The 25,020-nt window shown below is 36.2% G+C and overlaps 1 protein-coding gene across 2 annotated transcripts in view; it reads left to right on the top strand.

Moving 5' to 3' along the window:
* The window catches only part of abl1 (c-abl oncogene 1, non-receptor tyrosine kinase), a 169,061-nt gene that overhangs the window by 118,177 nt on the left and 25,864 nt on the right, over positions 1 to 25,020 (top strand). For both annotated transcript variants that reach the window (XM_059994105.1, XM_059994106.1), the window contains exon 4: positions 20,700 to 20,972. In XM_059994105.1, coding sequence (XP_059850088.1) covers positions 20,700 to 20,972 — 273 coding nt within the window. The remainder of the gene's footprint in view (positions 1 to 20,699; positions 20,973 to 25,020) is intronic.

Below are 25,020 nucleotides of genomic sequence, written 5' to 3' on the forward strand. Positions count from 1 at the left end.
GATCACAAGCTTCATTTTATTTTAATCCCAACCAATGTAAGAAATTATTTTATTTAAGTTTGGAATGTATTAAATGGGCAAAATGCCTAGAAAGGAAATGAATCTGATTATATAATGGACCATCAGGCAGGCTTTGTTTTGTGGTCAGGTGCAGGAAGTAATAAAGTTGTCATCTTATTGCAGAATTCTAAAGAAATTTGATTTATGTTGTAATGTGCCTAGGCATATCTGGCCATAGATTTAGAATAAGTGTCATTCAAATAACCAATGGCATATTTCCATTTGCAGTGATTTAACAAGATGCATAGAATATAAAAAAGGGAAGACAGAATGGGCAGAAAAGAGTAAATTTCACACAATTTAGATTCAGAAGTTACTTCTCTGAAATTGCTTTTTTATTTTATTTATCAATTTGTAATGTATTGTTTTGGTTAATATAAATGTCTTTAAATGAAAACTTAGGTTAGACTTTGTTTCTATACATTGCAATTTGATCTCAGAATCACGATTCTTTACATGTCTCTGAGATTCTTCCTTGGAACCAGTGATTTGCTTCCTTGAAAATTGGAAGGGGAGTTGTTCGTGAATATGAACTTCTATTTCTTGCATGTTCCCTTGCTGTAGTCCAAGTAGAACCATTACTTGTGTTGGGGGATAGAAGTTTGTGTGAAGCTCTGAGCTTTGCTTCATTAAGTCTTATAGAAACTTGACTTTGTATCTCTTTTGAAAGTTTGAGGAGCTTTGGGTGCCTGGCTGAAATCCAAAGACAATCTTAGGAGACCCAGGTCACAACAGGCCCCTGACCCAAGCAGACCGTGTAGATAAGCCATTTTTTTTCCTGGCTGCCAGACAGTAGAATTAAAATCACCATTTTAGAACTCTCCCTAAGAAATAGAAAAAGTTGATGAAAAAGATTTGTCTGCTTGAAGATTTGTGTACTTTGCAAATGTTTTAAAAATTGGCAGTTTATTCCTTGTTTTATCCACAATCATCACTGAGTTACGATTGAGCTGGACATTAGAACTATTTCTGTTTGAGCTTCAACCTATTCAAGTTAGAATATTTCGAAATATTGCAACTTGTTAAGTATCGCAGGGATTTACTAGTGCTGTTTGTGGTGGTAGGCTTAAACTAGCTTATTTGGAATGGGAATCTGAAAGATTCGGGAGAGGGAGGAGGTGGAAAATTAATAGGTTTGGGGGGGGGAATTGTATAAAAAGCAAGCAAAAGATTTTGCCACAGATTTATAGTGAACATTTTTGTGAATATGGCTGATGCACTCTGGACAAATTGGCATATGGTAAGATGGTACCATAAGTGTTACTGAATCACAGCTACGTAATGGTGGTTAGCTATCGCTAATAGCTATAGGGTTATCAATTGAAGTGATTTTGTTAGCACAATACAATAAATGAACATTTATAGCCACTAGGAAGGTGCTTTCAGGATTATAAAATACAGCACTGTAGATTAAACGTAACAACAGGGATTGTCGGTCACTGTTAAGAGATGTCAAGAAAACTCTGAGGTGATGGTTTAAGGAGGGGCAGATGAGGAAAGAACTCTTGGGATGATTTCTCTTTCAGATATGTTGTCAGCTACAATTTGTTGCACTCTCGTTCCAAGTTTGAACATAAAGCATTCAGATATGTGCTGGCACTGAAGTGCACAATTTTCAGAATGACACTCCAATTCGTGCATATTCTCTGTCTTTCAGATTACTGATGGAGGTAATCACATTCTGTTTGTGATAACTTGCTATGGGAATATTAGGTATCAGGTTTCCAACATGACAAATCATCACTGTTTAAAGGCTTCATTGGTTGTAAAGCACTTTGGGGGGGGGGGGGGTCTGAATTTATCAGAAAAAAACTCTTAGAAAATAAATTGAAGCTCAAACAGAAATAGTGGTTCTGAACCTCTGTGTGGTTCAGAACACAACATTTTGAATGCTGCTGTTGTAAAGGTGCTTCAGGCTCTGTTTTGGTATGTAAATAAAACATGAAATTCTATATTTGTCCTAGTTTGCAATAAGGTTTCTCTGCATAGCACATTAAATGTCCTGATGTTAGCCATTATCATAATACCAATGTCATTACCCGATTATTGTATGCGCCACACTAGCAAAATATCACTTTGTTACCATTCGAAAACAAACTGCACAGAATATAAGTGATAATTTATAGTGGTTAGAAGATAATTCGCAAATTTCTTTTGTGCTTTGGAAACTTCTATCACAGATCGGAAATTCATATGCTAATTTAATAGAGTTTCCCACCAGCAAGAAAGAAGCTTGAATCACTCTCTTAATGGTCTGTCCTTGATCTATTGTAAAGGTTTGGGCAGCCTATAATGAGGGAAAGTACTGATTTGAAATAAACTGTGTCCAAGCATTGACTTGTTTTCTTTTACAGCTGTTTGTGAATGTTATGGCATTCTCTCGCTTTCATTGTTAAACTAAATTGTGTGGCTCATCTGCATCAACAGGATTAACTTCCTTTACTACTTTGAGAAACCAGTAGGTATTTAAAAACATTAATATTATTCTCCATTGTTCATTGAAGTATGTATGTGTCTAATGACTCGTGCGTACCTAAATTTTTTTTGTAATTTTTCTGAGGAAATGCTGCAGGAAATCCCAGTATATTTGATTAGAGCTGAAGCCATTGTTATTTTCTAGCAAAGTATGTGGCAAAACATCCTTTATTGACCACTGCAATATGCCCTGAAACTTTTGTATAAAAAGCAAACGGTATGTGTTTGAAATCACTGAAATTTTAGCTTAATAAAAAGAGAAAATGTTGAGTGGGGGAGCTTAGTAGATCAGGCGGCATCCATGGAAAGAGAAGCAGTCAGTCAGTGTTTCAGGTCAGAGAGCCTTCAGAACTTAGATATGGCACATTAATCTAAATGGCAAAAAAAGTGGGGAAGGAGTATAATAGATGGAAATCAGCCACGGAATAGATACGCTTATTTGAGTAATGTATTGCTGATGTGATTAATCATAAGTCAGAAGCGAACTAAAACATTGTGTCAGAAGGGATCACAAACATGTGAGCGGGAGAATGAGCAGACATGTGAAGAGTAGCCATCAGCTGGCCTCACTGACTCAGTAAGTGAGCAAGGAGAAAGATATAAAGGGGATCTGAGGAGCACCAAGGAGTGGTGGGTATATGAAGTCAGCTGCCAGGTGAAGTGCTGGAGGCAGATACAATTACAATATAAAAGACTTTTACGCATGTACATGGATAGGAAAAGGAGGGATATGGACCAAACCTAGGCAAATGGGATTAACCCATGGAGGCACCCATTGTTGGCATGGTCAAGTTGCACAGATGGACTTGTTCCTGTGTATTGTAACTCTGTCTTGAATCTTGCAGTAGCAGCTGAATCCATTTCAATCTATTTTGCTGGTCTCCCAGATGCTTGTTCATGTGTATGGGCTGTCCACAAGTCTGGTTTGTAACTCCACCTGCAAAGGGAGGTACAGTATCTCTTAAATTTCGTCCTAAAAAAATCTTCACTGTTGCATTGGTGAGTCGGTATTTGTACTCTCTGGTGTCACTTTGACTCTAAGGCAATTGTGCTGTACACTGAGTTATCTTTGATGCAACTTTGATATGCTTGTTCCTTTTGTTTATTGTGCCTGCAATAACCTGATGGTATTTTCTGGTTGCTGAAGTGCATTGAAGCTAAGCCATGTGTTATCAAAGAGAAAAAACAATTGTGACACCCATTCTATCTTGTTGACCAAACACTTTTGAAAGTACTTTTGAAGTGCACTCAACACACACAAAATGCTGGTGGAACGCAGCAGGCCAGGCAGCATCTGTTCTGTTAATGAAGGAAATGTAGCTGAGAACTCTATTTTCAGTAAGATACAACTATTTTAAGTGATGATTGGGAGATAAACTTGAATGTCAGGCTTAAGTCCATTTTACCCTCTCTCTTTGAAATTGTGCTGTGGGATGTTTTACATCCATGTGAGAAGGCAAAGCAGGGCTTCATTCAGCATCTCATTGAAAAGATTACTTCAAATGGCATTGCACTCCCTTAGTACTAGACTTGTACTTCAGCCTTGACGTGTGCTCAAGTCTTTGAAGTGATAATTAAGCCCTCAGCCTCCTACTTCAGAGAATTGAAACACAACTGACATCTTAACTGGTGGAAATATAGCCCTATGGAAGAACTTGTCAGCTGTGTGTACATTTCTTAAACTTGTGTACATTGTGTACAAGAGACTCTTGCGTACATTTCTTAAACTTTATATTTTATGTCATAGTTGCATCTTAAAGCAGAATATTAACTCAATACTGAAAGTTATGAAAGTACAAAATAGGTTAGACTGATTATATGAAGTGATTTGGTTCCTGATTAGTGGCTGGATTGCAGTGATTCAGGACTTTTTTATTTGCTGCTTAAATGAATAGGAATTCTTTGTGGGTAGAAGAGAAATGGTAATGCATACCTATTGAATTGTGTGGTACCAGTTCCTTCCAGTGACCATCTGAATTGCATTCCTGACTGGCTGAAGTTGTGTGGGAGGAGATTTGTTAATACCAACACTGTCCAAAGGGTATGAACTCGTCTAGCATAATCACCTATCCATAGAAAAAGCTTATATAAGAAAAAACTGTGGCCTGAGAGGTTGAATGAAATAATCCATGTGTCTGCCTGCTTGATAAAAGCAGCCATATTAATCTGTGATAGATGAACTTCTGTGGTTAGGAAGATATTGGAGTCCATTATTAAGGATGAGGTTTCAGGATATTTGGAGGCAGATGATAAAGTAGGCCAAAGTCAGCATGATTTCCTTAAAGGGAAATATTGCCTGACAAATCTGTTGGATTTCTTTGAGGAATTAACAGGCAGGATAGACAAAAGAGAGTCAGTGGATGTTGTTTACTTAGAATTTCAGAAGGCCTTTGACAAGGTGACACACATAAGGCTCCTAAACAAGATCAGAGCCCGTTGTATTACAAGAAAGAGACTAACATGGATTGAAGATTGGCTGACTGGCAGAAGGCAAAGAGTGGGGAATAAAGGGGATCTTTTCTGTTTGGCTGCCCATTACTGGTGGTGTTCTGCAGGGGTTGGTTTTGGGATCACTTCTTTTCACGTTATACGTCATTAATTTGAATGATGGAATTGATGGTTTTTTGGACGATACAAAGGGACAGGTAGTGTTGAGGAAGCAAGGAGTCTGCTGAAGGACTGAGACTAATTCAGAGAGTGAGCAAAGAAATGGCAGATGGAATATAGTGCAGGGAAGTGTATGGTCATGCACTTAAGGAATAACTTATTCCTTAACTATTTTCTGAACAGGGAGAAAATTCAGAAATCACATGTGCGGAGAGACTTGAGTCCTTGTGCAGGATTCCTTAAAGGTTAACTTACAGGTTCAGTCTGTGGAAAGGAAGACAAATGCAATGTTAGCATTCATTTCAAGAGGACTTGAAAGCAAGGATGTAATGCTGAGGCTTTATAAAGCATTAGTCAGGCCACATTTGGAGCAGTTTTGGGCCCTCCATCTAAGAAAGGATGTGTTGGCATTGGAGAGTGTCTAGAGGAGGTTCACAAGAATGATTCCAGGAATGTAAGTGTTAACATATGAGGAACTTTTGATGGCTCTGAGCCTGTAATCACTGAAGTTTAGAAGAATGAGGGTGGATCTCATTGAAACATTGAATATTGAAGTGCTTAGGTAAAGGAGATGTGGAGAGTAAGTTTCATAAAGTGGGGAGAGTCTAGGACCAGAGGGTACAGCCTCAGAATGCAAGAACATCCCTTCAGAACAGAGATGAGTAATTTATTTAACCAGAGGGTGGTGAATCTGTGGAATTCATTGCTGCAGATGGATGTGGAGGCCAAGTCATTTGGTATACTTAAAGCAGAGGTTGATGGGTTTCTTGGTTAATCAGAGTGACAGAAGTTATGAGGAGAAGAAAAGAGAATAGGGTTGAGAAGGATAATAAATTGGCATGATGGTGGAGCAGACTTGATGGGTCAAATGGTCTAATTCTGCACCTCTGTCTTATGAATTCTGCAAAAGGCAAGGGTATGAAGATAATCTTCTAAGGTTGTTACAAAGTTATTTCTAACATATACCATAGGGAGAAAAAAGCCAAAGGATATGTGAATTGTATGGACTGCAAAAGATCATCAGAACTCATCATATTTAGAGTTTGTAATATGTTGTACTTTTATGAAAACTTCCATTGTACAAAATATTTTGAATTGAATTCAAAATATGTTGTTGCAATGTAGTTGGGAAGGGCAAGAGGGAAGATTCTATTTCTTTCAGGTAGCAGTTGTTGTCATTTGACCTTGGTGTAAGCATCCCTTGATATTTATTTCTCAAGAAAAGTTGAGGTACTGAGATGTAACAGATGAAATGAACAAAGAAAAAATGCATTTCTGTTGTGCCTTTCATGTTTCCAGGATGCCCTGAAGCGTTTCACCAATCGTGATTTTGGTTTACTGCGGTCATTGCTGTAACATACGAAATCATGCAACCAGATTCTATCAAGCTTGCTGCCAGTAATAGCCATGTGTCCGGATAATCTGTTTATTACAGCAATGTAATATCGATTAAGGAATGTACTTTAATAGGTCATTTAAGGTTTAGTGTGTGTTTATGAGATATCATTATTATTCAAATTGGAAAGACCATTCGGGCTCTCACGACCAGACTATGTAACAGTTTCTTCCCCCAAGCTATCAGACTCCTCAATACCCAGAGCCTGGACTGACACCAACATTGCCCTCTACTGTGCCTGTTGTCTTGTTTATTATTTATTGTTATGCCTACACTGTTTTGTGCACTCTATGCAGTCCTGGGTAGGTCTGTAGTCTAGTGTAGTTTTTTTTCTGTGTTGTTTTCATGTAGTTCAGTGTAGTTTTTGTGCGGTTTCATGTAGCACCATGGTCCTGAAAAACGGTGTCTCGTTTTTACTGTGTACTGTACCAGCAGTTATGGTCGAAATGACAATAAAAAGTGACTTGACCATAAGACATAGGAGCATTTGGCCCATCCGGTCTCCTCTGCCATTTGATCATGGCTGATTTATTTTCCCTCTCGACCCCATTCTCCTGCCTTCTCCCCATAATGTTTGGCACCCTTACTAATCATGAACCTATCAACTTCTGCTTAAAACCTATTTGATGACTTGACTTCCAGAGTACCCATGACAGTGAATTCCACAAATTCACTACCCTCTGGCCAAAGAAATTCCTGCCTGTATTTGGTCTGAATTAAGGTCTTTGTATTCTGAAGCTGTGCCCTTTGGTCCTAGACTCTCCCACTATTGGCAATGTCTCTCCATGTCCTGTCTAACTAGATCTTTCAATAAATTTGGTAGGTTTCAATAAGCCTCTCCCCTCATTCCAGGAAGTACAGGCCCAGAGGCATCAAATGCTCCTCATGCATTAGCCCTTTCATTCCCAGGATCATTCTCATAAACCACCTCCAGACCCTGTCCATTACCAATACATCCTCTCTGAGATATTGGATCCAAAGCTGCTCACAATACTCCAAATGTTGTCTGACTAATGCCCTTCAGAGCCTCAGCATTACATCCTTGCTTTTATACTCTAGCTCTCCCTAAATAAATACTTGTATTACATTTGCCTTCCTTACTACCAGCTCAGTCTGGATGTTAACCTTTAGGGAATCCTGCAAAATGACTTGCCAGTTCCTTTGCTGCTCCAATTTCCTCCCCATTTTGAAAATAATCAATGCCTTTACTCCTATCAAAGTGCATGGCCATACACTTCCCTACATTGTATTCCATCTTTCATATTCCATCAGAAGTAGGAATGAAACTTCTCTGTTTTAGACTATAGAATATTACAGCACCAGACAGGCTATTTAGCCCACGATCTTGTGCCTGTAATGCAAATTTGCATGAAATGTCCTCTTCCTGTGTGTAATCCATATTCCTCCTATCCTTTCATATTTATGTGTCTATTTAAAAATCTCAAGCTCCACCAAACTGCCTGCTTTCTATTTTGTTTATCTGTGTCTGATTGCTTAATGACTTTCTACAGAAGTCAGAAAATTTAGTTCAACATATTGTCAAATTAAATTATGAATCTAAGACTCTTGTCAGTGGTCAAATTAATTTTTTCCCACTAGTCATATCTCATTCAGTACTTTGCAACTTGTTCCAGTAAAGCATGTATTACGAACTGATATGTTGGTGGCTTGATTCAGTTGAACAATGAGGCATGATAAGAGATAATATTGACTTTATTTAGTAAGGACCAAGTAAGGTCAGTACTAAAAGATGAGTGCCCAAAGCTAAAGTGAATTGCGGAATTTAGGCATGTGCAGTCACTTTTTGTGTAACGTTCTGGGGTTGGATTTGTTTGTTGAATGTTGCATAAAAGTTGCTGGCTTGAGTCACTGAGTTCCATGAATGAGTTGGTTAAAATGGTTTAAAGCAAATAAATTACTTGGGGATTATTTGGATCTTTCCCACTTTTGAACTTAATAACAAATCCAGTAATTGACCATAAATAGGCAGGGAAGGCAAAGCAAAGGTCAGCCACAAATTTCAAAAACCCAAGATTCTACCATGCAATCCTCTGCTCCTTCAAACACAATCATTTAATCAATCTTTTGGGTCATCTTCAATTCAATTGTTTTTTTTAGCTCAGTGTCCATTCCTTCTCTGTACCTCCAGGTTTATTTTTGTGTATTATGTTTACTGCTCCGTCCTAGCCCTGAGATGGGATTTGGTAGCTTTCTGATACTTCCAAAGTGGTGGTATGTTGAAAGTTCTGGGCTCAGCAACCATAAAGGAACAGAGTCTGTGTATTGAAGACTGCATTGTCTGTGACTTGTTTCCCCCCACCCCCAATGGTCCTTCTCTGATTGCACTGTCATTGTTTTGTCCCTTTGTCAGAAGTAGCAGCAGTGTCACTTAAAATATTCAAACGTTGTTGTTGATAGTGATTTTGAAATCGGGGTTGAGACTTGTGAAACCTTTTTTCTAAGTTTGAAAGCCTAGTGGGTCCAGTTTTTCTTTTGAGTTCAGTTAAGTTTGTTTAGGTTCATTTGAAGTTACTGAGAATTTTGGTCAAAATGAGTCACTGGTGGATATGCCTTTGGAATTTTGGAATAAAAGTGACCTTGTGGGAGTCTACTCAGGATATGTGCTAATTTTGGGGGAGGTGTGAGACAGTGATATAAGCATTCAAATGGAATGTGGGAAGATTTGGTTCCAACTGTGCAAATATTTAATTATGATATAAATGACAGTCAGCCACTCAAAATGAAGGAAGAGGAAAGCACTCCTTTCAGCTGTTTGCTCTCTTTGGGACCCTCTGAGATTAGCTGACTACTGGCTCTGCAAATGCTTCATCACAACTGTTCAGGGTGTGGAATGCCTGATAAAATTCCTAATGGGGTGATTGACAGGCATTTGGAGTCTGGTTTGCATGAGAATACAGTCATTCCAAGATGCTGTGTATGACTCTGAACAACATGCCATTCATGGCAGAGAAGCTTTTTTTCATATTTAATTTTTTTTACCATTTCTATTCCATTCCTTTGTGGCTTATTAAAACCTTCTACAAGAAGGTCAGGATTATGATAGCCTTTGATTGCACAAGGTAGTCATCTTACTTAAATTAATAAAAATAACATTGACTTTCCTAATAATGGAATCTTGCTTAACAGTTCATTGACTGTTTAAGCAAATGCATAGAGTTTACAACTCAAACAGGTGAAATAATTCAATAGGTCATTACGACTGTCTTTTTCATTTTAGCCTTCGACTACTCACCATTTCACTCAGATGTAACTTATCCTTTTGTTCCCTTGTGTACTTATCCGGCTGCAATTTATAAACTGTCCATGTGGAATGCAGCATCATACAGGTTGTATCTACAGGCAGGGTTGCCACCTTAGAAAGCATTTTTTATCATGATATTCCATAATGTGAAACTGGGTCAACTATGTGTCAAGAAGCACGAATTGGAAAAAAAAAGATACTCCTTTCCACACACATTCCAAGCAAGTGCATTCTATTCTGTTTCTCAATTTTCTTTACATAGTGATTTGTGAATACTTTAAGGGTCACTGTCTGTTACCTAAACAGCCATAACATGGGGGTTATCTGTATTATTTTGGTCACCTGATCTGTTTACCTGTTTATTGTTATGTTTGCCAATTAAATATAAATTACAGTAGTGTGCTTTGATTTGCATAAAAAAATATTTTCCATTGTCTAATTCAAGATAATTTTGGGCCTTGTTTTTGAGTTGGCTGATTGTACTTTCAGGATTTGTTTCTGATGACCTTGGTTACAGGTAAACGTGCAAGTTACAGAGCATTTGAGCTGCAGTAAATTCGTAGATGCAATAGCGATGCCTTTTCTGAGTGGAATTGCACGAGAGCAATGCTAACTAAAGTGCATTTTCAGTTTCAGTTGCAACGAATTACAGAGTCTAGGTCATTATTTAGACGACATGATTCTTTATAATCTACATTGCCTCTGAAGAACTTTGGAACGTCCTAGGATATGAAAAAATGCTTTATAAGAGCATTAGTTGCTGCTTTGCAATCACTCTGACTCCAACCGAGTATTTGTATTCAGGTTTTTGTCCCCGCTCATTTCTTTATTTCCTCCTGCAATCCATTTCAGGTCACTGAGTTCACAGGAAATTTTATTTTACTACTGTGCAATATCTTGAAAGTGAATAGAAAGTGTGGCTGGAGGGGGTGGAGTTTCAAGATGGCGACGTAAGCATCTGCCTTTTAGGCGCTCTTTATTTTTTTAACTATAATCACCCTTTAATTAGATCTTTTCGAACTTAATCATATGAGTTGCTACCTTTGATTGACCCTTTTTTCCTAAAATAATAGTTGATCTAATCTTGTCAAACTTAAAATGGCTACAAGTAAGAAATCGGCTAAGGATCCTGTATCCATCGACGCAATTTCTGGTCTTTTGGACATTAAACTGGATGTTAAATTTGCTGGTATGGAAGGTAAATTGGACAATAAACTGGATGCTAAATTTGCGGGTCTGGAAGGCAGACTAGAAGGTAAATTGGACAGTAAACTGTTAAATTTGGAAAGGAGGATTACTTCGAAAATATCCGATCTTGAAGGAGTTGTTAAATCGCTTGAAACTAAGTTTCAGTCGCAGGCGTTAGTGGTTCAGCAGCTTGAAAATAAGATCACGACTCTTGAACAATCAATTTGTGAAAAAGCACGTACAATTGAAGTGTTAGAGAAGAAGATAGAGTCGACTGCTAAAACTTTAGATCAGTACAAGTTTAAAATTACTGATCTTGAAAATCGTTCTCGCAGACAGAATTTGCGCATCATCGGAATTCCCGAAAAAGTTGAGTCCGGTGATTTAACTGAATTTTTCTCTAAATTACTGTGGGAAATTTTCGGTGGTGAAGGTTTGAAAAATGAACCTGTTATCGACCGCGCTCATAGAGTTGCGAGGCTTTCGTCTGTGCCTGATAAACCACGAGCGGTGATTGTTCGCCTTCATTATCCTCGTGAGAAAGAGCTTCTAATTCGATTAGCTCGTAAAAAAGGTATGATCTCCTACAGAAATTACTCATTTCGAATTGTTGAGGACTATTCGTATGAAGTAATGAAAGCCAGGATCGCTTTTAAACCAGTGATGGCAGAGATTCATTCGATTGGATTTAAACAAGCTTTAATGTATCCAGCGAAGCTTAGAATGGTGCTGCCCGACAACAGTCTACACTTTTTTAACACTCCTGAAGAAGCGAAGAAATTTGTTGAAGAATATCGATCCTCTAGTGCAACTTGAACTATGAGTTACATTGAAGATTTTTTTTTTGGAGAGAGGATGTCATTTCATTTTAAGTTTTAACCCTGGAAGTTGGGTTATAACTTTTTATTTTGAACTATGGGTCTGGGTCTTTTTTTTTTTACTATTATTATTGCTTATAGATGCTGTTTTAATTTTTATAATATCCTTTTTTATACACGTTTGTATTTTGTAATAATGAATTATTTTTTCAAAATGTCGTTTCTTCTTCCCATAAGTCTTTACTTTTTATAAGCGTTTATTTGCTTGCCTGTATTTAGAAATGGAACAAAGGTTTTGAATTTTTTTTTAGTTTTTTTTTATATATGTTGTAGTGTCTATTAAATCTTTTTTTTTAAAAAATTTCTATTTTGATAACTTTTTTACTAAATTTTCTTATTAGATTGCTGAATTTATATTCATATTTTGTAATATGGCTTTTTCAAAATGTCGTTTCTTCTTCCCATAAGTCTTGGCTTGTGAAACGTCATCTTTGTATCTGAATATGGAATTTCTTTTTTAAAGATGTATTACATTTTTAAACTTTAATGTTCATTTTTTTTTATTAATGATTTTTCTGGTTTTACTATTTTAGTTTTTTTTTTATTTGTCTGATATGTGTGTGTATGTGTATGTATATATATATATATATGTAGGTATATATATATATATTTTTTTTTTTTGCAACTCTATATTTTAATTAGGGTGTTATATAGTTTTTTCTTAAAAAATTTTCTTATGGAGCTGCCATCTTGAAATGGGGGTAATATTAGTATTAGTTTATGCGCCTGCCGCTTGGCTTTCTTTCAAAGGGAGGGGGGAGGGATCTTTTTTCATGCTTTTGCTTTTTATTTTTTTGCTTTTAGTTTATGGGCTGACTTTAAATTGTTAATAGTGTTGAGGTGTCAGGATCTCCGGTTGCTCCTGAATCAATTTTCCTTCTTCCTAAATTGTGGGTTATGTGTCTTTTTAACCTTTTATGATACACACAATTAATATTGGTATGATGGATAAATCTATTAACTTTATCTCGTGGAATACTAATGGTTTAAATCATCCGATTAAACGTAAAAAAATATTTAAAGTATTCCATAGATTGAACGCTAATATTATTTTTGCACAGGAGACCCATATTAGGAGGGAGGATAATCAACGTTTTTTTAGGTTCTGGAAAGGACAACAATTTCACTCAAATTGTACCGCTAAAATTAGGGGTGTGTCTATTTTTATAGACGCCTCAATTTCGTTTACACATTATGAAATTATTTCTGATCCATAGGGTAGATTTTTGTTGATAACTGGTTCACTTTTTAATCGGAAAGTTGTTTTAGTTAATATTTATGCTCCAAACTTTGATTGTCCTGAATTTTTTAAACGTTTATTTACTTCTCTTCCTAATTTGAATGAATATATGTTGATTATGGGTGGAGACTTTAATTGTTGTTTGAATCCTTCGATGGATAGATTTAAACCTATTCGAACTCTTCCGACTAGATCAGCTTTACTTATTAATTCTTTTATGGTTGATTCTGGAATTACTGAAATATGGCGGTTTTTGAACCCTAAAGATAAAGAATTTTCATTTTTTTCACATGTATATCATAGTTATTCTAGAATTGATTATTTTCTTATTGATCATCGTTTATTAACAGATGTTATTGATTGTAAATACGATTCTATTGCTATTTCGGATCATGCGCCTTTGAAGTTATCTATCAAGATTCCGGACTCTTCTATCAATACTAGATCTTGGAGACTTAATGCTACTTTACTTCAAGATCCAGAATTTATTACCTTCATAAAACAACAAATTGACTTATTTTTTTCAACAAACTATAATGAAGAGATTGATAAAGGAATACTTTGGGACTCTTTCAAGGCTTTTATTCGTGGACAAATTATTTCATATTCCGCTGGTAAAAGAAAACAAAGATATTCAGATATAGCTTTATTGGTGGATAAAATTAAAGAAATTGATAAGATTTATTCCGTTACTCCTACCAAAGAACTTTATAAGAAGAGAGTTGAGCTTCAAATGGAACATAGTTTATTATTATCTTCTTCAATTGAGAATCAATTAATTAAGACTAGGGCTCAATTTTATATTCATAGTGATCGAACTGGTAAATTGTTAGCTAATCAATTAAAAGCTATTTCGACTAAGCGACAAATTATTAAAATTCGTAAACAAGACGGTAATTTAACTACTGATTATAAAGAAATCAATAACACTTTTCAAGATTTTTATAAATCTTTATATCAATCAGAATTTGACGGTGACCGGTTTACGATGGATAATTTTTTTAATAACTTGAATATTCCTAAACTGATAGATGAAGATTGTAGCTTGCTTGATGCTCCTATTTCTATGGATGAAATAAGAGAGGCTATCTCATCAATGAATTCAGGGAAAGCTCCTGGTCCTGATGGTTTTATTGTAGAATTTTTTAAAACTTTTTCTTTATTGCTTTCTCCTTGGCTATGTGAAATCTTTAATGATGCGTTTGTTAAGAAGAGACTACCTCAATCGTTTTATGAAGCTACTATCTCTCTAATTCTTAAAAAAGATAAAGATCCTACTTTATGTGCATCTTATCGCCCTATATCATTATTAAATGTAGACTCTAAGATTCTTACAAAAATTTTAGCCATTAGATTAGAAAAGGTATTACCACAGATTATTTCAGAAGATCAAACTGGTTTTATTAGGAATCGATATTCCTTTTTTAATATTAGAAAATTGATTAACATAATTTATACTTCATCACCTACAACCCCAGAATGTGTTATCTCATTAGATGCTGAAAAAGCCTTTGATAGAGTTGAATGGACATATTTATTTAATGCATTGAGAAACTTTAATTTTAGTCCTAATTTTATATCATGGATTAAATTAATATATTATAAACCTGTTGCTTCTGTTCTTACAAATAATTATAGATCCTCTTTTTTTCAATTATCTCGTGGTACGAGACAAGGTTGTCCTTTAAGTCCTTTATTATTTAATATTGCATTAGAACCTTTAGCTATTGCTATTCGTGAGTCTCCTAATATTTTTGGTATTACCCGTAATGAGAAGTTATACAAATTATCGCTTTATGCTGATGATTTGTTGTTATATATTTCTAATCCTAGTAGGTCTATTCCTGCTATTTTATCCTTGTTGGCTCAATTTGGTAGCTTTTCTGGTTATAAGTTAAACTTAGATAAGAGTGAGTTATTCCCTTTAAACGCGCAAACTTTATTGAGTGATAGGATGCCATTTAAAGTTGTTACTGATAACTTTATCTATTTAGGTATAAAAATCACCAAGAAATATAAAGATTTATTTGGACTGAATTTTTTACCTATGCTTCATCAAATTCAGCAATTTACTACTAGATGGTCTCCCTTATTTTTATCATTAGTTGGTCGGATTAATGCTATTAAAATGATGATTTTACCGAAATTTTTATATTTATTCCAAGCTTTACCAATTTTTATTCCTAAATCTTTTTTTGATAATATTGATTCAAAAATTTCCTCATTTGTGTGGCAAAATAAAAATCCTAGGTTAAGCAAAAGGCAATTACAAAAGTCTAAAAAAGATGGTGGTCTAGCTTTACCTAACTTTAGATTTTATTATTGGGCGAATAATATTCGTAACCTAATGTACTGGAAACTAGATTTGGATTCACCTGTGTGCCCACAGTGGGTAAATTTGGAATGTAGTGAGGTTAAGGGATATTCTATATTTTCCGTTCTTGGTTCTTTTCTTCCTATTGATTTAGCCAAATTCAATAAACAGATATCTAACCCTGTTGTTAAACATACACTACGAATTTGGTTTCAATTTCGCAAATTCTTTAATCTGAAAAACTTTGCTCTGGACAGCCCTATTTTATGTAATTTTTTTTTAAACCTTCATTGACAGATCAAGCTTTTAGTATATGGAAAAGGAAAGGTATAAAATGTTTTCGTGATCTTTTTTTTGAAGGTACTTTGATGTCTTTTGATCAACTATCCAACAAATTTGAATTACCTAAATCTAATTTTTTTTGATACTTACAAATTAGAAATTTCTTTCATAAAATTCTTCCATCTTTTCCTAACTCAACTCCATCGGATTTTTCAGATTTGATTTTTACTTTTAATCCTTGTCAGAAGGGATTAGTAGCTTTTATTTATAACATGATTATGAAGATACAGCCAGAAATATCGGATAGAATTAGACAAGAATGGGAAAAAGAACTTCGATGTAATATATCAACAGATAAATGGGAAAAAATTTTACAAATGGTTAATTCCTCCTCTATTTGTGCTAAACATGCTTTAATACAATTTAAAATTGTACATAGAGCTTATATGTCTAAAGATAAGCTTGCCCGATTTTATTCGCATATTAATCCTCAATGTGATAGATGTCACTTAGAAGTGGCTTCATTGACTCACATGTTTTGGACATGTCCCACTTTACATAACTATTGGAAGGACATTTTTGATGTCATTTCCTCAGTATGGAATATCGATTTACAACCCCATTTTATTACTGCAATTTTCGGTATACCAAATGAAGATGGCAATCAGCTTTCCCCTTCAATCAGACGAATGATTGCCTTTGTAACATTAATTGCCAGAAGGTCTATATTACAAAACTGGAAAGAAGTAAATCCTCCTACTACATTTCAGTGGTTCTCCCAAACTATTTCTTCTTTGAGTTTGGAAAAAATCAGAAGCACTATCTTTGATTCTTCAATTAAATTTGAAGAAACCTGGGGACCATTTATTCGACACTTTCATATGAATTAATTTGGCCTATTTCAGATCCTTTTCTCTACTTATACTTGTTCAGGTATGGAGTTCCGGAGTTCTTTTCTTGACACCTTTATATATTTATAAAGTGCTATTATTGCCCATGTTAGTTTTAGTTTAGTATTTTTTTTCAATATATATTTTTTCTCATATATAATTTCAATTTTTTTTTCTTCTTTTTTCGATGATTATTTTTGTTTTTTTTTCTCATATATATTTATATAGACTTGATTGATTTATGTACCTTTTGTTGATGGATGTTTTAATAGGATATTATTATCCTATTACTAATGTAATCTCAAGTTTATTGAATCTGTAATCTATTCATTATTATGTGTTGTTTTTTTTTATATATGAAATTTAATAAAAAGATTGAAAAAGAAAGAAAGAAAGTGTGGCTGTGTAAGTAGTCTAGTAAATGTGCCAGTTTGGCATCACCAGTATCTGGAATGTGCCAGATTATTGGATCTTTAGTGTATTTAAAATGAACGACTTACAAAGATGAGACTGACTATTCAAACTAGCCCTCCAGTGAAGTAGACCTTGTACAATATACAAGACTACTTGTATATGATGTCTGCTGCTACTTCCTAGGGTTCTTCAGTCCATTATGTGGAGGGCATTTATTTTGATAAAAGAATCCAAGGCCACTTTCAAACCATGAAAATAAATGTCGGCTTCAACTGATAATCTCTGGTCAGGTAAAGGTAATAATTTACCTTTTTTCATGGTTTCATGGTTTGAAAGTGGCCTTGGGGAGAACGATCCAATAACAGCAGTCCTTTCTAACTGTTCTCTTCTATGTTGCAATCTATGATACTTATAAATAGTACTTGAAAAAAATCTACTACATGTATTTCAGTAAATATCACGTTTAATATGACATGATATGTCTTTGCACTTCTCTTAAAGCTAAATACATGTGGATACCTTTGTACTTAAAAATGCAACATACCAAATAGGTTGTCTGTAAACTATCTGGTATATGCTATGATTTGAACTTTTTTTGTTTTCTCCCTTTGGGTTAATATACTCTTCTTTGATTCCACCCTTTCATGTTCCATAATTTTTCTGCATTAAGCACTTGTTCACTGCCCCCGTCCTTACTCCTTATCCACTCACTCTCATCTGGCTATCTGTGTCTCCAGCTCCCACTGCTGGCCATACATATGGCCCATGTCCCCGTCTTTTGCTTTTGCATATCTGACCATATTCCCAACCCTTGGCCTTGGGCCTTGTTCCAGGCTCTCAGATGCCAAGTGAAGCCAGAGATCAGGATGGATGTGCAGCCTGAGCTAGGTGTGTGCTTTTCCACTACTCCCCTAACTTATGTGGATCAGCCCTGGCAATCCCTCTTTCAGCTTGGTATGTAACTTCACAAACATTTATGTTAAAGAAATTCCTTCAGTACGTACAGCGCAGTTTGTCCAAAACTTAACATTGACTCAAAAAATGTATTTGCATTGACTCAGATTTTAAATTATGACTGCAAAAGTTTTATTTTTGATTTCTGTTGCTATCATTATTGGAGATTGAGACACATTCTTAATGCATGGGGGAGAGAAAATCTTTTCATATTTGTTGTTCACCCAGACAGAATAGGATCTTTGAGGAATTTCCCATGTTTTCACAGTATTTAAAGATTCATTGCAGATTAGTTTCCAGCCCGGCTTCCTTTTGGTTTGATTTCTCCTCTTTCCAACTTGCAATTTCAAGCTTCTGCTGTTCTGGACTAGAAAATGTGACCTGAGGCTGAAGGTCTGAATCCTTCTGAGAGAGTACTGTTTTTAGATGTGCCTTCCTTCAGATGAGCCAGTAAATCCATAGTGGGGTGCATCTTAATAGCAAATTTGTAGGACACCAGCAAATTCTTCATCCTATAGTTTTGGTTTCTATCTTTGTCCAGCTGCTAAACATAGCAGCACCTGCACTTTATTGCTGTCATACAGATGCATGTTCTCCTTTGAAGTCAGTAGGCTATCAGCGAATGACGTATAGGTGGCATAGGCATTTTACGGAGTTGCTTTTCACAGTGGACACCTGCATTCGCAAGTCTAGCTGTAAGACTGACTGGAGTATTTGCGGAATACAAATATCAAAAGTGCTATGAAAGCTGCAGAAAACCTTGTGACTAGAGTTGTCATGTTTAGTAGTACATTTACTCAATTCAATAAAGCCTGCCACCGATCTAATATTATGCTACTTTGTGGCTTCTGGTCACATTAGGACCTCTGGAGTCATTAGCTGAACCAAAATGGGTCCTGTGAACTAATTTTTCTTGCACCCTTTTGATATGCAAAAGTTCAGTTTAATCCATCTGTTTATCCTGCTGCAAGTTATTTCTAGGATTAATACACTGACATAATAATTTACCATCAATTTACTTTTTCTCTCCATTTCTTTTGAAGGGAAGTCGAGGGAACATACACAAGTCCTCATCGAGAGATCAGCAGTGGAAAGTTGATGCTTTTCACAACTGAAATACTCTTGAAGTAGTAATTTCTGGTTATGCAGAAAATATGGCAGCCAATTTGGAATTATTGAGCTTCTCACAAAGGCAAATAAAATAACCAATGAAATAATCAGCTTTTCACCATCAGATTCAGGAAGACACCATCCAACCTGTTTGTGTCAGTATCTAATGATTTGCAGTTGTTATTACTCTTCCTGAATAATTCCTTCTCCAAACGAATTCTAAAGAAAATCTGCTGATTACTAAAATTAGTATAAATGGTCTTTCTACTGTATGATTCATTGTTTTGGGCAAGACCCTAGCAACGAGACATCATGCAAGATAATCTGTAATAAATTTCAGAGAAACTTTTACCAGAATGGTTAGGATATAGGACTTGGCAGGTACAAGAATTTTTTTTTGTGGAATCAAGTAAGAAGTTTTAAGATGAACTTGATAAACAGGTGGAAGAAGAAACAACACAAGGATATGTTGATGAAACCATTTGCATCAGCTATACTGCCTGGCATAATAGAACATCAAAGTTTGCCATGGGTGTGCTATTAAAGGAATTCTAATTTGGAAATATAAAGAATAGAAAAACAGCTTGTAGAGATTAAATAAATGCTGGAATGATTAAGTTGAATTGAAAGAACTGTGCTTGGGCTAGAAATACCTTGTAAACAGATCATATAATTGATGAGGGAAAGCATTTTATTTTCACAGCCAGCTTAAGATAATAGGGTGTTAATGGTTTCAAGTTGCAAGTGTTAACTCAACTGAAATTGCTGCTGATGAACCTTGCCCTCAATATCAGTAAAAATCAAGGAATTAATTGTCGACTTCAATTAGGGGAAGTTGAGAGAACACACATCAATCCTCATCAAGAGATCAGCAGTGGAAAGGGTGAGCAGTTTCAAGTTTCTTGGTGTCAGCCTATCTGAAGATCTCTCTTGGGCCCAACAATAATGATGCAATTGCAAACAAGGCACACCAAGAACTATGTCATTTGGAGTTTGAGGAGCCTTGGTGTGTCAGCAAAGACTCTTGCAAATGTTTACAGACAGAGAGCACTCAAACTGGTTGCATCACCATCTGGTATGGCAGGGACGCTGCATAGGCTGCAAACTCAGCCAGCTCTCTTGTGGGCACTGACTTCCCCAGCTTCAAGTACTCCTCAAAAAGGCAGCATCTGTCATTCAAGAACCCCCCTCACCCAGGAATATACCCTTTTCTCATTGCTGGCATTGTGAAGGCAGTACAGGTTCTTTATGATGCACAACCAACATTTTAGGAATAGCTTCTTCCCTTCTGTCATCAGATTTCTGACTGGGCAATGAGCCAACTCATGAACACCCCCTCACTGTTTCGCTCTCTTTCCACCTTTTTAAAGTATTTTTAAAGCCGCCTTGATATAAGTGTCTCAGAAAATTTAACAAAAGATTGCCAGTAGGTGAAAGAATTTTGTAATTAAGACTGAAGATTTCAGAAGCCGTTTGAAATCAATTTTGGAAGAGGGCAGGGTAGAGAATGGACTTGGTATACCTAGTGTGTAAGGGAATTTAAAGGAATATGAAGCAATTTTTTTCTATATTTACTGAAAATTTTCATGTTATTTTGAATACTATTGATATTTTCATTTTTTATTTCAGCTGTATGTATCTTCAGAGAGTCGTTTCAACACATTGGCAGAGCTTGTTCACCACCACTCAACAGTTGCTGATGGACTGATCACCACCCTGCACTACCCCGCTCCAAAACGTAACAAGCCTACCATCTATGGAGTCTCGCCTAATTATGACAAGTGGGAAATTGAACGAACAGACATTACAATGAAACACAAATTAGGTGGTGGACAATATGGGGAAGTATATGAGGGTGTGTGGAAGAAATACAATCTCACTGTGGCAGTAAAGACACTAAAGGTATGATAGTTTTTTTTTCATGACCCATTCTCAGGTGGGTGGAATCTTTGCTGGGCAGGCTTGAAGTTTCTTGTGATGAATTTCCAGTTTGCATAGTTAAGATTCATGCAGAGTATCAAAATTTTGGGTTGTTGATCCTGGTTTGTTCATGCTCCCGTATCAGAAGATTATTGAGCACATTCACTCTAAAGCAGAGTTTAAAAAGCTGTTCTTAAAATTAAAGCCCCACTTGTTCACACGTCCTAGAATATTCATTTCATCCCCTTAAAGGTGCCAGGTGATTTGAGTTTAGTCCTTTTTAGGAATTGGGATTGTTCCAGGTTGTTATCAGCTCTTAATCAGTAATGCAGTTAATGAGCCAGATGTGTAGACTAAGTTAACTCAGTATTAGAATATATATGGATGCCCTGTTATCTCTAGGCTACTTTCAACTGAGGCTTCAGTGCACAATCCGTGCCTACATTTATGGGTACATTTGAGTACTGCTGCCTTTGACAGGAGATGGTAAATTGGAGCCTTGTCTAAGGTGGATGCAAACCATCTCTTGGAGAGTTGGAGAATTGTCTGGTCTTAAGACCAGAGACATAAGAGCTGAATTAGGACTGTTCCACTGTTCGATCATGACTGATTTATTTTCCCTTTCAATTTCATTCTCCAGCCTTCTCCCAGTAACCCTTGCTAATCCATAATTTATCAACCTCCACTTTAAATATACACAATTACTTAACTTCCTCAGCTGTCTGGGGCAATGAATTCTGCAGATTCACCATCTTCTTACCAAATAAGTTCTTCCTCATCTCTGTTCGAAAGGGGTCCCCTTCGCATCTGTGAAAAGGACCATTCAGTCACAGTCACATTACTCCGTGAGAGCTATGTGCATTTTGTTTTCTACTTTGAATACAATTCATACATGATTGCTTGTTAAGTGTCTTGCAGTAACTAAATTAATAGAGCAAGAGATGCTCAGTTCAATATAATCCACATTATGTCCATTTATGTAGAATATTTTTCTTTCTGTGAAGTTAGTTCTGAATTAGATTATGTTTAATTCAAGGCAGAGCTGTCCATGCACATGAAAAGAATTAAGTAGTAACTGTAATATTAGGTTATTATTGCCATATGTACTAGACAGCAGTGACAAACTTAGTTTTTTAAGCCGTTGATGCAGGTTATTCCAAAACATAAGTATTTTAAAGTAGTACAATGGGAAAGCAGTAACAGAACGTACTGTTATGTGCACCGCAGGTAGACAATAAGATACAGAGGTAGTTTGAGAGAGGTGATTGTAGTGATTTGTGACTAACTCGCAAGGAGATAAAAGTTCAGTGAACAATTGTGACCAAACACGAGAAAATACAGAATATTTAATTTGGCTTTTCTGACACAGACTCTTTCATGTCAAAGTGAAAACAGATCTCTACAATGTGATCTAAATCAATTACAAATATAAAATAATTGATTGCATAAGTATTCACCCCCTTTAATATGACATACCAAATCATCACTAGTGCAGCAAATTGGTTTTAGAAGTCATATAATTAGTTAAGTGGAGATAACCTGTGTGCAGTCAAGGTGTTTCAATTGACTGTAGTAGAAATACACCTGTACCTGGAAGGTCCAACTGCTGGCGAGTCAGTATCCTGGCAAAAACTACACCATGAAGACAAAGGAACACTCCAGGAAAGGAACACTCTGCGCAAAGATTATTGAAAAGCTCAAGTCAGGAGATGGAAATTTTCTTGTAGCCAAGTCACTGAATATCCCTTGGAGTACAGTTAAGTCAGTCATCAAGAAATGGAAAGAATATGGCACAGCTGTAAAACTGAGTGACCATGCAACAAGGGGACAAGTGAGGGTGGCCACCAAGAGATCAATGACAACTCTGGAAGCTTCAGTGGCTGAGATGGGACAGACTGAACATACAACTGTTGCCCGGGTGCTTCACAAGTCACAGCTTAATGGGAGCGGCAAAGAGAAAGTCACTGTTGAATAAAAAAAAACCTCATGAAATTACAGCTAGAGTTTGTCAGGAGGGATGTGGGAGACTAAATGACATGTCTGGTGTAATCCAAACACTGCACATCATCAAAAACACACCATCCCTACCGTGAAGCATGGTGGCGGCTACATCATGGTGTGGGGATACGTCACTGCAGCGGGCCCTGGAAGGTTTGTGGAAGTAGAGTAAAATGAATGCAGCAAAATATCCTGGAGGAACACAGTCCACAAGAGAGCTATGACTTGGGAGATTTGTTTTCCAGCAAGACAATTACCACCACCACCCCCCCCCCCCCCCCCACCACCCCAAGCATAAAGCCAAAGCTACAGAAGAATGGCTTAAAAACAATAAAATTAATGTCCTGGAGTGACCAAGTCAGTATCCAGACCTCAATCCAATTGAGAATTTGTGGCTGGACTTGAAAAGTGCTGTTCACTCATGATCCCCATGGAATCTGACAGAGCTTGAGCAGTATAGTAAAGAAGAATGGGGTAAAAAAAATGCAGAGTCCTGATGTGCAAAGCTGATAGAGACCTATCCACACAGACTCTAGGCTGTAATTGCTGCCAAAGCTGCATTTACTAAATACTGAGTCGAAGAGGGTGAGTAATTAATTATTTTGAGCTTAAAAACTGTAATACATTTTAGACCAGTTTGTAGAAATTTGTTTTCACTTTGACATAAAGGAGTCTTTTTCAGTTGATCCAAATTAAATCCACTGTGGTTCAATGTTGTCTTTTTCAGTTGATCCAAATTAAATCCACTGTGGTTCAATGTTGTCTTTTTCAGTTGATCCAAATTAAATCCACTGTGGTTCAATGTTGTAAAACAGTAAAACCTGAAAACTTCTGGGGGAGGTGGGGTGAATACTTTCTGTAGGCCCTGTGTGTACGTGTGTGTGTGTACCCTAGCTATATAAATGTGCCTAAGACTTTTTCACAGTACTGTATAACAAAAAAAAGTGATTATTGTGTATTCAGCAAATAGTTATACTTACTACAGAATTCTAAGCAAAAACAAAGCAGAATTTGTCATGGCAAATGAAATTCTGTATTTCAACTAAATTTGATGCTAATTTGCATTGATCACCTTTGAATCTGTTGATCTTTCCCATTAATTTAAATATTTACCCTTCAACAGGTCCACTGCTGGAATGTTGTTTACCATTATGACTGATTTGGTATGGTAGAATAAATTCAAAGTTTTGTTGAGTTTGCTTGTAGAAGTTCTGTATAAAACTGATATGAAAATGTTCTGTCCTTACATCCAAAAAATTGGATTTCTTACAGTTCACCAGAATTGCCCTTTGTCTCCATATTTTAATGGATTTAGAATACATTACATTTAGGCACTCTGAGATTCAGTATGGAGCTCCATCATCTTGTTCCTCCATGGATGGGAGGTGGTCCAGAAGTACAGGAGGGTGGGAGCTTTGGAGACAAGAAACGAGGGCATACATTGAAAAAGTCTGCCGTGGCAGGAGTGGAAAGGATATAAGAGTGGGAGAATGAGAGTATGGTACTTAAGATTGGCAAATGTTAGTGATCGGTCAATGAAAGAGAAAGGGCAAAAGAAGTTTTTAATAATTTGACTTTACGTCTTGTAGAATGATGAAAGGAAATTGACTAGGCTGATTAATCAACAAGATGGGACTTGGGGTTATATCACAATTTCTTATTTGTTGGTGTTCTGATATCAGGGCATCCAGCAATCAACCTGAGTATACAATAAAGCATGAATTGATGAATAGAAGAATTCGAGAGAGAAGGTTTTTAATGCATTGATTAAGCTAATACTTCCACTTGGGAATGCTGTGACATATGTTTGAAATTATGCTAACTAGTGTACTTTTACAGATTCATTTGAGTGCAGGAGGCTTGAACGAGACTTTAGACTATGTTGTCCCAAAAAGTTCCAACTTCCTGCCTCCGTTATGTTGTGAATCCTGGCTTTACAATGTTTCTGTTAATTTCATTTTCAGTAATTCAATTGCTGTCTTAGCTGACCTTCTATTATCCATATTCATAAACCTAAGGTTATTTGAAAATA

The sequence above is a fragment of the Hypanus sabinus genome, chromosome 18 (assembly GCF_030144855.1).
Source record: "Hypanus sabinus isolate sHypSab1 chromosome 18, sHypSab1.hap1, whole genome shotgun sequence".
NCBI lineage: Eukaryota > Metazoa > Chordata > Chondrichthyes > Myliobatiformes > Dasyatidae > Hypanus > Hypanus sabinus.